This window comes from Amaranthus tricolor, chromosome 11 (genome assembly GCF_026212465.1).
Source record: "Amaranthus tricolor cultivar Red isolate AtriRed21 chromosome 11, ASM2621246v1, whole genome shotgun sequence".
In the NCBI taxonomy this organism is placed as follows: Eukaryota; Viridiplantae; Streptophyta; class Magnoliopsida; order Caryophyllales; family Amaranthaceae; genus Amaranthus; species Amaranthus tricolor.
Genome location: NC_080057.1, coordinates 25,154,519 through 25,170,659, shown reverse-complemented (window position 1 = coordinate 25,170,659; position 16,141 = coordinate 25,154,519). Strand labels below are relative to the sequence as shown.

General features: G+C 29.6%; 1 protein-coding gene across 1 annotated transcript; it reads right to left on the bottom strand.

Annotated features, from left to right (window-relative positions):
* Nucleotides 1–2,259: 2,259 nt before the first annotated feature.
* LOC130827255 (zinc finger protein ZAT5-like) lies at nucleotides 2,260–3,477 on the bottom strand. Its single transcript, XM_057692922.1, has one exon. It carries the CDS (start codon nucleotides 3,409–3,411, stop codon nucleotides 2,473–2,475), a length of 939 nt encoding a protein of 312 aa, XP_057548905.1. The 5' UTR covers nucleotides 3,412–3,477; the 3' UTR covers nucleotides 2,260–2,472.
* Nucleotides 3,478–16,141: the final 12,664 nt, after the last annotated feature.

Sequence of the window (16,141 nt, the reverse complement as noted above, 5' to 3'; positions counted from 1 at the left end):
ATGTAGCAAATGGGTTTAATACAGTACCCAATAAAGGAAAAGAGCTAACTAACTAACAAGCCCAAAGAAGGTTCATTACCAAACCATGCAACTGGTAGAAGTTTTAACTCCCGAAGTTCATAATGTAATAAACATGTGTCTTTCTACGATGTAAAATAACTCACATGTGAGCAATAATTGACACTTCATCAAATTTAAAATATCCAATACTTTGAATCAAATATATATTATTATAAATCAAATATTTCAAATCGGATAATTTTACATGTATATAAATAAATAATAAGAATGGCCAGCCGTAATATGAAAAAAGCAGAGTCCAACTTCTTGGTCACTCAAACTCAAGAAAAAAGACGTGAAGATTACACTAAGACTACTAAGAAAGGGACCTAATTCATACCACCCATCACTTTCTTTTTTATCAACTTCCCTTCTCTCTTTCAATATAACCAACTCTTACCCAATTTAATTTTATTATTTTTTGTTCCACCCATTAATACAATATTTATTTTTTTTTAAAAAAAATCTAGATTTAATATGGTCATTCATTAAGGTGTGACAATATTAGGGGTAAATTCATATGAACTCATATTAATATATATCTTTAAAATAATATTAAGTTAAAACAATATTAAGTTAAATTGAATAAATAAATAAATAAATACTACATATTTCGTAACTTTCTTTAACTTGTATGGAGACTTATCACCTTTTAATTTAATCTGAAATTGATCTGAAACCAACATGACCCGAAAAAATGAAAAAAAGTTCAAACTCAATCGAAAATTGAACTAAATCGTTTTGACCCTATTATGCAATATTTATTTCTAAATGACTAAATAAATTACACTAAAAATAAAAAATACAATAACTTATTCTGAATATTTATTTTTTCCTTATGTACTTGCAATATGAATATATCCTTTTTATTATAAGATAAAATTAATGACACGGTAAGAAATATTTCTATGAATGAAGTATAAATGGTTGAATATATTACTGCTTTCACCATTCTCAATTTCACCTATTATATTTTAGTTTGTTCACTTGTTATACATTAATTTTTTTAACAATGACCTGACTCTTTTTCATTTAGTCTCATTCACAAGCTTATTTTCTCTTCCTCTTAGCTCAATACTTATTTTTATTATTCACTTTTGTTCTGTTATATTCTCCGACGCAATTCTCCTTTTCTTTAAATTTCACCCAAAATGCAACTGATATATTCCGAAATGAACATAAGGAGTATTCATAATACTTCCTATATATATCCTTTTGAATTTGTATCATAAAACTTAAATATAATAATTTTTTAAATTTTATAATACAAGACTCAAAATAAGAGACTCTATAACATGGGTTGCAATAGCGATCACACATATCATACACTAATAATTGTTATAGATAATTGAGTGTTAACAACGTATAGTATAGAGTCTAATTAATTAATAAATACACTTAATTGACAACTAAAGCTTACATGTTCACTTCAAAGAAAAAACAAACTAAACAACTAATTTGCTTGTACTCTCTAGTCTCTACCTACATATATTGCTTATAGAATCAACAAGGAATATTAACATTTATACCCTATTTTTAGGTTACTTTAACCAATTCACCTCCAATCCTTGGTTTTTTCCTTCCACTTTTTAGAATCCTATAACTAAATTAATTAAAATTGTAAATTATAACAAAGGGTGTTTTAAGTGTATATATATAATTTAAGAACATACATGGGTGAATTCAAATATTACTTCTCTGCTCCATTATATTTGTTATATTCTATTTTATTACGCAATTCAATATATTACGTTATTTTAATCATTTATATTTTGAGTTATGCATAACAAAATATTATAAAAAGCTAATATTGTGAAAATACGCTATTATATGATTCAAATAAGATTCTATTTGACTATATTTTTTCTTACACATTAACTGTAATATATAAAATAAGCTTGTAATAAATAGTATCAAAAATGCTTATGTAGCAAGTATTTCAGAACGAAGATTGTATTAAAGACTGAATCGAATACTCATCTTTGCACGGGTAAAAATCAATTATATCTTGTTAATATTCTTTTGGGTTATATATATTTTTTAATATTTATATGTTAAACGATTCATGGGTTATTCTCGAAAGAATTGAAAATGAAAATAATATGACTAAAACAGAAAAAATAACCATGTAACAATAATTATAATTTTAAATTAGCTCAAAACAAATAAATTTCTGTTAAAATTATGTCAGCAATATGAAAAAGTAAATACAAAGAATAATATAATCAACATGATCATCATCTCATGAAGAATATATTAATGAACAATTGAATTGTATATATGTAAAAAAATAATAATTCACAAGTATAATAAAAATTAAAAAATGTTGGTTTTAAAAAAATTAAAATTGTTTAATTTCTGGCTAATGTAAGATATATCATGTGTATGAATGAATTGGATTGCAGTAATTAATCAATAATGACAATCCACAAGCTGAGAAGATGCAGAAAAAACTAAAGTTTTTTCATTAGAAGGGAAAACAAACTTGGAAGATAAAGAATCTCTTTGTTGTTGTTGTTGTTCTTCATCATGATCATCTGGCGCCGGAAGATTAAGATCTAACGGCAATAAATTTCTCGTCGTTGTCGTTGTTGTTGTTGTTGCTGTTGTATTTTCGTAGATTTTTGTCGTACCGATAGGACGATGTCGTCTCATATGACCTCCTAATGCTTGTCCAGATGAAAATTCAGCTCCACAAATGCTACATTCATGCACTTTAGTGATTTTATTGTTGGGATTATTATTATTGTTGTTGTTTATGTTTAGTAATGGGGTTTGAATTTGAAGTGAAAGTGTTGTACAATCTTGGTTGTTGAATTGTTGATTTTGATGGCGGTTGTCGCGGTGGTTGTTGTGTTGTTGGTGGTGGTGGTCGAGGGCGAAAGCGACCGAAGATGGTGGTGTTAGTTTAGGTTTTTTGTGACTAGCTCTATGACCCCCTAGTGCTTGGAATGAAGAAAAAGATTTGTTACATGTCTTGCATTCATACGTCGTAATTACATCATTTTGCGCGTTTTTGGAGGTGGTGGTGGCCGTGGCGGTGACGGAGGTGGTGGTGGTGGAGCCTTGAGCTAGAAGGATTAGACAATGAGCCATATCCTCATCTTCATCATCGGATATGGCGGTGACTGATGAGGGTGCTGCCAACTCTTCAGATGTAGCGGAATTTGAATAAGCCGGTTCATCTGCAGTGGTGGTGGCGGTGGTGATGGTGGTGGAAGACATGGTTAAGGAAAAGGGAGATAATGTACGAGAACGTTTAGTACGTTTTCCTTTGATCATCATGATGGTGTTATGATTGATACAAGTGTTATTGGTAAGAATATGTTGTTGTTGTTGTTGGGCAACCATGCTCTAGAAAGTGATTAATTTTGTTGTTAGAGAAATGAGAAACGGAAGGAAAGAATAAAAAGACTGAAGAAGTGAATGGTTTAGAAGAATAGAAGGTAGAGTTAGGCTATAAGTAGAGAAAACATATGTGATGTAAGGATTATTAATATAATTAATGAACCACTCTAAATAAATATATTTAAAAAATTTAATTAGAAAACAAAGTTTCAAAAAAAAAGAAAATAATATACTTGTTGTGTCTTTATTATTTTACAATCATTATTAATTTTGATTGTTGCAATTAATTAATATACTAAATATTTTAAATTTTCATTTTTTTTCTTCAATAATATTATAAAATTTTGATTAACCATAAATTATATCAATTTAAAGGGTGTTTGTCTATAATAATACTAACATTTGTTCAAAAAATCAATAGAAAATAAAGTGTATAATTTTTTTAGTTAAATTTTTTATCGACCCTCAAATTTGTTTTATTATTTATGAAATATAACATACTAGTACAAGATACATGTGTAGTATAATATTTGAACCTAATATTTTTTGTTATTAGCAGCAGGCAATAAACTTATGTAGGAGTTTGGAGATGCCCAGACAACATTATATATAAAATATAGTTTATATTGAATTTTTTACAAAATTGTAAAAAAAAATTGAATACACTAATAAAAAATTTATTGGCACTCTAATTTTTTTTATTTTCGTCTAATTATCATAGTCAAATTCAAAGAAGGCGACAAATACAACTCGTTTTGAATAAACTTAAATATGTCGAAGTTTTTAAAATTTTATGGTGCAAATTCAAAGATACATATAATTACAGTTGGAATGGAAAAGATGCGCAGTAAGAGGCTAGGAAAGCTAAGAAGTGAGATTCGGTACGGTTGGCTTTCAAGCAAACTCATTACTTCTCCTCAACTACTCTCTCTGGAAGTTTAGAGTGCAAGCCTGGAACTCTTACTTCTTTTATTTTTTTTCTATTTTTATTTCTTATCAACTTGAAACAAATTAAAACAAGAAAATGAATAAACTCATAGTTTATATTAATAATAGTACTAAGTGGCTCCAATTTAGATATATAATCGAGTCTTATTTTAATACTCTTTTTAAAAAGGGTTATGGATTCGATTTTCGGCACCTAGTTTTTTCCCTTTAACTTAGCCAAAGTTTTTGCCCTTATGTGTTATGCGCTTTCATAGCGAAGATCCCCGTTCAATTTAAGTTTTTATTTTCGTAGCATAAGTTTTCTTATACCAAATTTTAAATATTCCACATAAAATGAGGTGTGAATGACATTTTAACTTGTAACCTTTCGTCACGTTGACTTTTAATACCATGTCAAATAATTAATTCAACTAATAACATAAGGCAATGGTTGAAGCCCTATCCTCCTATATATTTAATGTACTCGATATATGGTTAACAAATCATTTTATTACATTCTATCATATTTCAAAAGTAAACTATTATGAATATCTGGCCAACTCTAATCGGTACATATATAGCCTTAAATTAAAATTAGCATAAAAATGAATAAATTTATCATTTTATATGATAAAATTATGTGTTGATTAGTGTCATTAATAGTAAATAATGAGCATTTAAGAATTAAGTTTATCAAGTAATGACTTTTAAAGATTTATAAATAAACATAACAAAATACTGAATTATGAAAAGATTTAATATAGTGCCTTCGTATTCTTTGATTAGTATTTTTCTGCTTCACTCATATTATATTATTTTAAATTATAATATATGAATTTTCATCTAAATAATGCAATTTTAATAAAACAGAGAAATATATAAAGATTCATAAACAAACAAAATCAGTAAGTATCTAATAAAGAAAATGCATGTAATGTGAAATCAGTTACGGGGGATGAAACTTGACCTGTTGAACGTCGTGAGGATTGATGGGTTATTATTGTTGGAACATGAATCATCATCATACTTTCTTTTAATTTTAATTTTAATATGTTTTTATTTATTTCATTTTTCATTGAATCTGATCTAAATTATATGAAGACGATGTTTATATTGTTTGATACTAATCCATCACAATCGTTTTTTTTTTATTCAAGTTTGTTTTTATTTATTTCATTTCTGTCTAAACCCGCCCATCTGCTGCTAAACGATAAATTAAGCAAAAAAAGCCTTAATATATATTGCATTCACAATGTAATTTGTACTCTTACTTGAAATTTAATAAATCAATAGATTATTAAATAAATAGTTCAAGTGATAATTTCTCGCTTGTTTTAAATAAAGATATTTATGGGAAAAAATGGTACAAACTACAAAGGACAAATTAATTCTCACAAATTTTCTTCTAAAGTTTTAACTTATTTATAATTAATTAATGTCAAATTGACAATGATTTAACTTAAGTATGCATAATGAAAAAAGCAAGGTTTTTTTCCCTAGTGTGTCTTAGTCGTTTTTATCTGCTTATAATTTGGTTAGTTTTGTTTTTCTAGATGATGTTGTGTTTGTATATTTTGGGTTGACTGTTTTTCTTTTTTTTTTATAGACTTTTACTTTACAGAGATCTCATTCTCATATGCCAAGCGATTACTCGAGTTGAGGGGATTTTTTCAATCGCAACTTCCTTATAATAAAGGCATTAGTTTTCCTTCTTTTCCACCATCCCTAGGCCATACTCTTTGATGATGATAATTAATTTAATAACAAAAATAAGTTAGAACTTTAATCTCAATAGGTTAATATTTATTATTAGGCTAAATATTTATTTAACATTTATTTGAGTTGCACTAAAAACTAAGTTGATTCATTTGTTACACAAACAAGTCCAAGTTGTGTACTTAAATTCTTAAGACTAAAGGAGTATCATGTAATGCATACGATTGATGATACAATATGTGTTTACTTTAAGTTTAACCAGTTCCTTGAGTACATTTACATTAAAGTCAACTATAATATAATTTAAAATAAATATATATTTAAAGTCAACGAATGATAGTTGTATAATAGATGTTGTTCATTGTATTACACTTACAAGAAAAGTTCTCAATGCAACAAATGAAATGAATAATGATTGATGGTTGAAATGTGAAGTAGCTTAGAAATTATATTAATTGATTTTATGTATGAAATTTAAATTAATTTCAGTTTCAAGTAATATATAAATGCGTATAAAAGAAGGTTCAAATATAGAAATCAAACGAGGTGAAGTTGTGTATTTTTGTATGCTTGAACGAGCAAACTTGCTTGAGTGAGCAAACTTGCCTAAGCGAGCCTTAGATTAGACTTTTATTTTAAAACTGATTGGTTGTGTTACGCTTGTGGAACCACAAAGGAGCCCATTTAGTTGTATGTTGGGCAAGCAATTCCTCTTATTAATCTTCGATGTGATCGAAAATGTTCAACCTTAACACTTCTCTCACATAGAAGCTCTTTTTTTCAAGCACAAAAGCCATTATATTTTAGCCTATCAAACATCAAATATACTCGACCAGCCTATAGTAGAAAGATAATTTTGGAACCTCTTTTTCTATTTAAATTTCAGCAAGTTTTATATGAGATCATCTTACCATGAGTTGATCACATTAAGATTGTAATAAATGATCACTCTAAGACTATAAAAAGTGATGATTTAAAAGATGTAAGTAATCACTTTAAGGTTATAATTAACCACTTTAAGACATGTTATGTATATTGAGTCAGTCTAATAAAAATAATTTCAACGTGCACTAGTAGAAAAAACCTCATTTGCTGCGGTTTTTTGGCCATTATATGCTGTGGTTTTGGCCCCAAACATTAGTGATAGCAGCAGATGGCCTATTATAAATGCTGCGGTTTAAAACCGCAGAAGAAAGGTCAACCATATTGATCTGTGCACTTTATACTATACTTTTATGCTCCCTTCCCTTGCATTTTTATGGCATTTCGAAGTGTGATTTCGCATTTTCCATGTGGTTTTACGCTTGGTTGGAGTTTTGTGTGTCTTTGATTATTTCAGGCCATTTTACTCCACTCTTGTATTGGAAGCGAATCACTCCTGAGCATTAGAATGTGTGCTTCGAGATTTGGCAGAGTTCGAGACCGCATTACGACACTTTTGTGAGCTCACGGGCCCATTTGGACATGCTTTTAGTCCCGTTGGGTTTCGTTTGTACTTTTACCGCGTTCTCATGAAGAAAAGTAAGCACAAGATGATAGCCCCGGGCGGGTATTTTCATACCCGAGTGATTTCAAGCAAGAAATAAGAACGTAAGTAGGCCCGGGCGGGTATTTTCATACCCGGGTGATTTCAAGCAAGAAATAAGAACGTAAGCATCCAAGCTCAGGACCCGGTCGGGTCAAGCTTAGACCCGGTCGGGTCAAGCTTAGACCCGGCCAGGTTTGTCTAAAATTACTTGATGGAATGTTCAACCCACGGACCCGGTCGGGTCTTGCTCAAACCCGGTCGGGTCCTGTGATTTCTGCTCTCTGGAAAACCCTCAGCACACGGACCTGGTCCGGTCTTTAGAAACCTGGTCCGGTCCTGCTCTAATAACCGTTTTTCCGCACGGTTTTTATTAAATGATGAGGAATGTAACCGTAGACGGGAAGTTAACAATTTTTCTCAGTTTTCTTTAGACATTTTTAATTCTTCACTTTGGGGAAAAACCTTTGTAACTTCATTTACTTTCGTTCGTCATTTGGTATTCGAATTCAAGTACTATTTCTTTATCCCTTTTCTTGTTATTATTTTTAATCATGTTTTCTTTAATGAATTTTTATTTTGTTGCAATTAATATGTGTGAGTAGTTTCTTAATCTAGGGTTAGATGGAACCCTAGCCATGATTTTGATGATGAATTATTGAGTTCCAATCCCTTTTTGTTATGCATAATCCTTGTTCATGCTTGATCTCTTATGCTAGTTAACTTACGTTTTTCAATGGAAACTTTAGAAATTGTGGTTAACAATTCATTCAATCGCTAACGAAAGTTAGGGTTGAGTGAATTGCCTTTTTGATCAAGGACTTGATAATCTTCATGAAAATAGATAGATTTGATTGTTGGATCTTATAGAATACTGTGCTCAATGTCATTATTATACTTGATTCCATGAAAATAGGTTTGATAGTATGGTAGTGAAGCTAATAGTCTTCGAAAGGAGTTATTAGTATTCTTAATGGTGTATTCGTCCTATTGAACTTGGTTATGATTGTTGTAAGGGTAGTAGGATCTCATTGTCATCATATCATGCTAGTGGGGAAGTTTATCCCTGGATGTTTTAGTATCATCGATCTACCTTTCTAGTTTAATTATTTGTGCTCTAGTTGTTTAGTTAGTCTAGATATATATTCTCCAAATTTGTGTGTTACCTAGGATCAATTGGTAGCCGGAAAATAATCACTTACTTCATTGTTCCCTGTGGATTCGACCCTGACTGCTGCTATACTAGTTGCATATTAGGATTTGTTTGATAGTACATAAACGACCTATCAAAACCGCAGCATATAGTGCAAGACTATATGCTGCAGGCCTCCACAAAAACGCAGCATATAGTTTTGCCCAATATGCTGCGCCTTTATGGAGGCCCGCAACATATATATTATTTTTTTTTCTTTTTTCGTTTAATACTAATAAATAATCCAATAATGTACAATGTAAACAATGATTAATCCAATAATCCAATGATAATCACCAATTATCACCAATATTCTCTTTGTAAACTCTCGATCGTATATATAATTAAACGTATGTACATATACAAATTAAATTCCTAAATGTAAACTAATTACGTTATTTACCAAGAACAAAAATTAGCAAGATACGTGGCAATCTTGTCTTTTAATTGGCGCATTTCTCCATCTCTCAAAGGGCGTGTTTCCCTTGGAATGTCGTAAAAACCTATAATATAATATTAAATTAAATGATACATAAACATTAGATTTACCAATAGTAAATATATAATACTCCCTCCGAACCATTATAGATGTCCCATTTGCTTGGGCACAGTTATTAAGAATGGTGTGGGGTCCATTAAAAAGGGTAAATAGTGAAGGGTAAGTAGTGAAGGGTAGTTGAGTAAGTAAGGTATATGGGGGTATATTCGCAATTACTTGTGTGAACTAAGGATATTTAGGTAAAAAAAGATTGACAAAAATAGAAATGGGACAACTAAAAAGACTTTGCCAAATAAGGAAATGGGACATCTATAATGGTTCGGAGGGAGTATTATAATTTAAGAACGTAACAAATACTTACGGCGTCAATGTTTTCGACTCCAACCTCCTTCACGGATTGTAAGATATCATCCATGTATTTAAGAGTGTAGTAGCCGCAATCAATGGTATTATCAGCTTGTCGAAAGCACTAAGAGAAAATAGATGTTAGTGCCAAAAAAGCTTAAAAACCCATAAAATCGCAACTTAACACGTAATTTCTAGCATATGACTATTATTTTCAATTTTAACCACTTCAACACAATAATATATACCACATAGTGTTTTGTGCCAAGTTTCGTGCAAAACAAACCAAGTTTGAGCTACTTTATGCGCGGAAGTGCCAAAAAAGCTTAAAAACCCATAAAATCGCAACTTAACACGTAATTTCTAGCATATGACTATTATTTTCAATTCTAACCACTTCAACACAATAATATATACCAAATCATTAACGGTGCATAAAAGCATTGCACGCAAGGTGAACTCCTCATTAGCATATGCATCAAACACGGAAATGCCTTCATCCCACATTTTTCTCAAATCCTCAACGAGAGGTGCAAGATATACATCTATGTCATTGCCAGGTTGTTTAGGACCCGAGATATAAAACGAAAGCATAATGTACTTACGCTTCATACACAACCAAGGTGGCAAATTATAGATCACTAACAGTACCAGCAAAGTACTATGTTGAGAATTAAGATTGCCGAATGGATTCATTCTATCCGTACACAGTCCGAGCCTTAAATTACGAACCTCATCCCCAAAAGTCTTATGCAACCTATCAATACTTTTTCACTCCGGAAAATCAGATGAATGTGTGAGCAAGTGACTTTTCTTCACCCTATCTGCATGACACCTCAAATTTAACGCATCTTTCTTTATAGAAAACAAGCGCTTGAATCTAAGTATTATTGGAAGATATCACAATACCTTAGCCGGGGGCCCTTTAGCATCCCGAGCCCCTTTACGCTTGTAGCGCGATAAGCCACACCTAGGACACTCTTCTAAGTTCTCGTTTTCATTCATTGACATTCTCTTCATCTGTCTCATACCCATCAATATGATCTACTACATCCTCATTGACATCAGCCACATTATTGACGTCCTCAACAACACTTTTGTCTTTGTAAACTCCCTCCTCACCATGCCAAACCCAAACATGATATTGAGGCCTAAACCCACGTCGAAGTATGTGCTCCCTAAGGATATCAACACTATCTACCTTTGATACATTTCCATAAGTGACACATGGGCAATAAAAACCAACTCCCCCCGTCCTAACTTGATGTTCATACTACAAAATTCTAATACGCCATCAATAAATTCTGACGATTCAATGCTTCCATACATCCAAGAACGATCTTTTGTCATCCTAATTAGTGTGATTAATTAATTCAAAACAAAATTAATACACAACTTTTAACATATATACTTATTTATCACAAACATATTTAACCCTAAAAATATATACTTATTTATACCAAATCTATTTAACCCTAAATATACATACTTCATATTCTAATTCTATACTTCATACTTCAATATTAAGCACTACATTGTAAATAAAATCATATTCTAATTCTAATAGTTAAAGACATAAGTATAACAACAAACCACATTTTTAACAAATTACACAAATATTTAACAAACTAATAACATAAACTTGAATAATGTAAAATTCACAAATAAAATGATATCTTTAGCACTAAATTACTAAATTACATGTTAAACAATAAAGATATAAACTTGCAAATTAGTAAAATAAATATAATTACCTTGATTTCGTGGGTTATGTTATCTACAACGAAAAAACAAAGAAACAAAATTAGTATACAAACAGTTGCCGTAATTTTCGAGTATTTTCATGAATATCTTGCAAAACTTAAATGTTTAACAAATTAAAAAGAGAAAAAATACCTTAATTTTGTGGGTTTTGAAGATGAACAAGACCAAAGTCTTAAATTTCGAGTTTATGAACAATTACAGCTGTGGGTTTATGAATAAGAAGTAGCAGTGAACAAGAAAATGTCGTGGGTTTCAATGGGTTTTTCAAGTGTTTTTCGAGTGAACAAGAAGTAACAGTTATGCCGTGGGTTTATGAAACAAGAAGTAACAGCGTGAAGAAGAAGATGAAACAGTTGCAGCCGTTTTCGAGTGTTTTATGAAAATTCTTCGTGTGGGTTTGAAGGTATAACGTTAAAAGGCGGGATTTTTTAATGCTTATTTGCTGCGGGCTAAAAGGAAACCGCAGCATATACTAATTAATTGCTGTGGGCAAGAGGAAACCGTAGCATATGCTTGTGAATCTTCAATTAATTGCTGCGGGCAACGGGAAAACCGCAGCATATATTTAATTTTTTTTTTCAAAATTAATTTTATGCTGTTTTTTTGTAAAACCGCAGCATATATTGCGCAACAAATGTAATTTTTTCCACTATTGGTGAAACGGTAGTATTTATGTTTAAATTTTACCTCTTTCCTTTTCAACCTTCTAGAAGTAATTTTTTAATCAAAAGTATACTTCATGATTGGCTCATAATTCTAATGATCATGCAATGTAGAAGCTAAGAATGATTGAATCTTATAATTAGCTTCATACACTAATTAAATTAATCATTAGTGATAAAGTCACAATAAGTGAGTCCTTTTATAATGCAGTTTTGTTTTTACTATATGTTTTAGTAATTAGTATACACACTTAATTAATTAACCAAATCTATTATATGAAAACAATGATTATGTACAGATAATAACAAATTCAAGATCTTTATTACAATTGTATTAATTATTAATTAATTAATTAATTAATTAGTGTTGCTGGTGCTTAAGAAACTAGTTACGACAGCTCATGTGAACTGACTTACTCCCCCCAATTTAATACAAGTGGAGTATTAGGTTTGCTCTTACTCAATAGTCAATGTTTAAATTGATCATCGTACCTCTATATTCCGCTTATATAAGCTATGATCAAACTTTAAGGAGAATCAAAAGACGATAAAGCAAAATATACCTTTATCAAAATCAAATAGATGAGGAAATTATGACTAGTGAACCCATTATTGGTTCGAAAAACACTTGTCAGTAAAAACAAAAGAATTAGAGGTGTTTAAAATAGGCCCGATGATCCGATATTCACCCAACTTTATAATTGAATCCAATTCAACTCAACTTACAAAATGAATTTACAGTTATGTGAAAATCAATGTGGACGCAAAACCGATATTAAATAGACCCAAAACACCTTAACTAAAATCAACCCGACAACCCGAATGAACACCTCAACTAATTTCATGGTATGATTATCAGCCCAATATCCCGCGCAAAGTCAGGATCAAAGAGGAGAGGTACCGGACAGTTCATGCCGGTATCCTGGAGGGAGAAGGCAAGAGAAAGGCAACACTAAGTTCATAACCCAAAAATTACGCCGGTTTTGTGATCAATTATTTTTGATACTCAACTTCCCCAATCATTAGCTCAAGCAAATGCTATGGCCGGGATAAGCGGTGATTTCTTTAAGTTACACCCTCTTGTGTTACAAGCAAGTATAGCTAGCAAAGATGAGTGATTTGATTAGATATCACTAAATTATAACTGAATGATTTATTCTTTTATCATAATATAGGTTTGAAAACAATCCCGGTCAAGAATAGGCTCGGGTCTACTTAATTTATGACCTCATTATCTGATTGAAAATTCTATATTGATCATATTAAACTATACAACATAAAAGTATATAATAAAGAAGATTAGTAGTCAGATTGGTTCAACATTTATATATATGAATGTTTGATGCACCGTATACTAATATATATGAGTTGGTATTCCTTAACAAGTGGTCTCATACTTATTCTTCATTAAAGATGATAACCTAGCAACCAATTTAACTAACTACTAACTTGAGTTGATGGTTATGATGTGAAAACAAGAGAGGTTCAGGTACTTATTTACTACATATGTTTTTATGGTTAGAATTTTATCTCCCTACCACAAAGAAAAAGTTTAAGTCAATAATTAGCAAGATGACTTTGTTAGGTACTAATTCCTTGACATGCTAATGTGACAAAAGTCTATGAATTTTCAATTCTGGTGAAATATTCAACATCGGTTATAAGATTAACCTTTATTGCCATTACATATTTAGCTAAAAAGATTTCGATACGGGAATACATATTCTGAAACTTCAATTATTAAATTAATCTATTATTTGAAATGGTGACCTTGACACAATTTAACTATTAGAATTAATGTGTCGCTCTTATACATATTGCTTTTGTATTTGCAAAGTATTTGCTCACATTACTAGACAACATGTTAACATTATTATAAAAAAATACTAAGATTTAGTTGTATGAATTTTATGTAGCTGACTGACAATGTTAGTGTGAACATAGACAAAAATAAGAGTACATAAGAAGAATAACAAACAATAATATACATACATGCCATGACTTCAACATTCATAAACCCTCTAATTAAGATGAGTAAGTATTAATGTATTACCTTATCATTAGAAATTAGTATTATTATTATTATTATTATTATATATATATATATATATATATATATGGGTATTTTCCAGCGTCTGTACGTGAGGATACTAAATTTAAAAGTGTTATAATTTTTTTATATAGTTTCATGATGATATTGTATTAAAATTTTTGCTGCACATTTTTATTCATACTGACTTTTTTCTACATCCGCAGTTGACAATATACAAAATACGTAATACTAGGTTGTTATGTAAAATTTAGTTGTAGTACGTGCGATATAGAGGTATTCTTTCGAGTGATCGGATTAATTTCAAATTGCTTTAAAATCAAATCCTATGTTAACATTAATTTTTACATAGTTTTATATTCATTTTAAGGTCGGATAGATCAAATTTAATAATATTACAAGGTTGGATAAATATAAATTGTCGGATTTATTTTAAACCCTTATAGTGTTGTATAATGAATAATTGTGTGGTTGACTATACAACCCAAACCAAAGTTTCGTTACGAAGTTGCGTACCATAGCCTTCCCTATGATATCGTATTGCCATAGCCACCTAGCAAGCTAGATGAGTGATTGCTCAATGATTAAGTCTCTTAATCATTATAATTCTAATGCTAATTATTCTTCAATATTTATGGCTGTATAGTCATTCACTTTGTAGTGTAGGAGCTCCCTACTTAATCTATAAAAATTTTCATTTTTGTCCGGTGGATTTTAAAGAGTGATTAAAAACGTAATGGATAAAACTCTTTTTAAAAAGCTCTAAAATACAAGGGAATTTCCTTTTATTATAAACATTATTTTGAATATAATCAATGTTTATATTGCAATGTTTTAACTTGCTAATATATCGAATATTCCCTTAAAATTTTTTGATCAATTTGATAATCATAAGTCATTAATTAATTAAAATACATACTATTTTGATCAAAATAAATTGAAAATGTCTAACTGAACCCCACACCATGATACCTAATTAATAAAAATTATAAACATTATAAATATATATATTATTTATTTTAAGAGACAGTCTCATAAAAAATAGCTGAAATTAAGCAAAACAAATAAAAACGAGTAGGGCGGTGGGTAGTGCAGGATTTGCTCTAGACTTCTTATTTTGGAAGAGGCGTGGAGTAAGTGGAGGGAAGATTCTTAGAGTAAACTAACAAATTATCTATTTTAATTTTTTTTTTAAACTATTCCTAATTAATAAGATAGGTTATGGCAAGCACGTAAGGCAAGTATATATTTTTTTGCTTAGATTACATGGTCGGCCGATCTGAAAGGAAATGACAAGGTAAAAATTATTATTATTTTTTTTTTTAAATTACACTTATTTTTTAACTGAGATATCTAATTCTATAAGTTTTTATTTTAACTAATTTAGTGGCTAGTGCAAAATTAATAAATATCAATTATTTTTTTGTTTATAATAATAATAATAATAATAATAATAATAATAATAATAATAATAATAATAATAATAATAATAATATAGTTACTAAATGCTTAAAATATACCATTGTATATTTTGAGGAACATATAATCTACCAAAAAAAACTAATATTATATTGAGAAATAATCCCATTATATATGATTGATCATATTTATCAAAATAACAATAATTTTTAAAATTTATATCCGTTATTTTATTCAGGGGAAATTGTGGAAAATAAATCAACCTTTTTTCGATTAATTGGAAAAAATCTAACTAATATTTATTTTTGAATAACCCTACTCATTTGATATAATTGTAGAAAATAAACCCAATTAGTGTTTATTTCTAACTATTTGACTTACAAAAAAGTTTTGAAGATAGTTATGAATAATAGGTGAATTTATTTTTAGCAAATATGGGTTTACTTAAAAATAAATAATAAATAAATTATTTTCAACTGATCAAACAAAGGTTGGTTTATTATTGATAATTTTCCTATTTATTTTATATTTACTAAAAATAAATATATAAAATGACCCTACAATCATTTGAATTGTGATATTGATTTATGATGAACCCTAATATCTTAAAGGCAAAGCATCCGTAATATTCTAT

Bases quoted from the DNA above. Each gene is read 5' to 3' on its own strand.
- LOC130827255 (XM_057692922.1), bottom strand. From the start codon at position 3,411: ATGGTTGCCCAACAACAACAACAACATATTCTTACCAATAACACTTGT.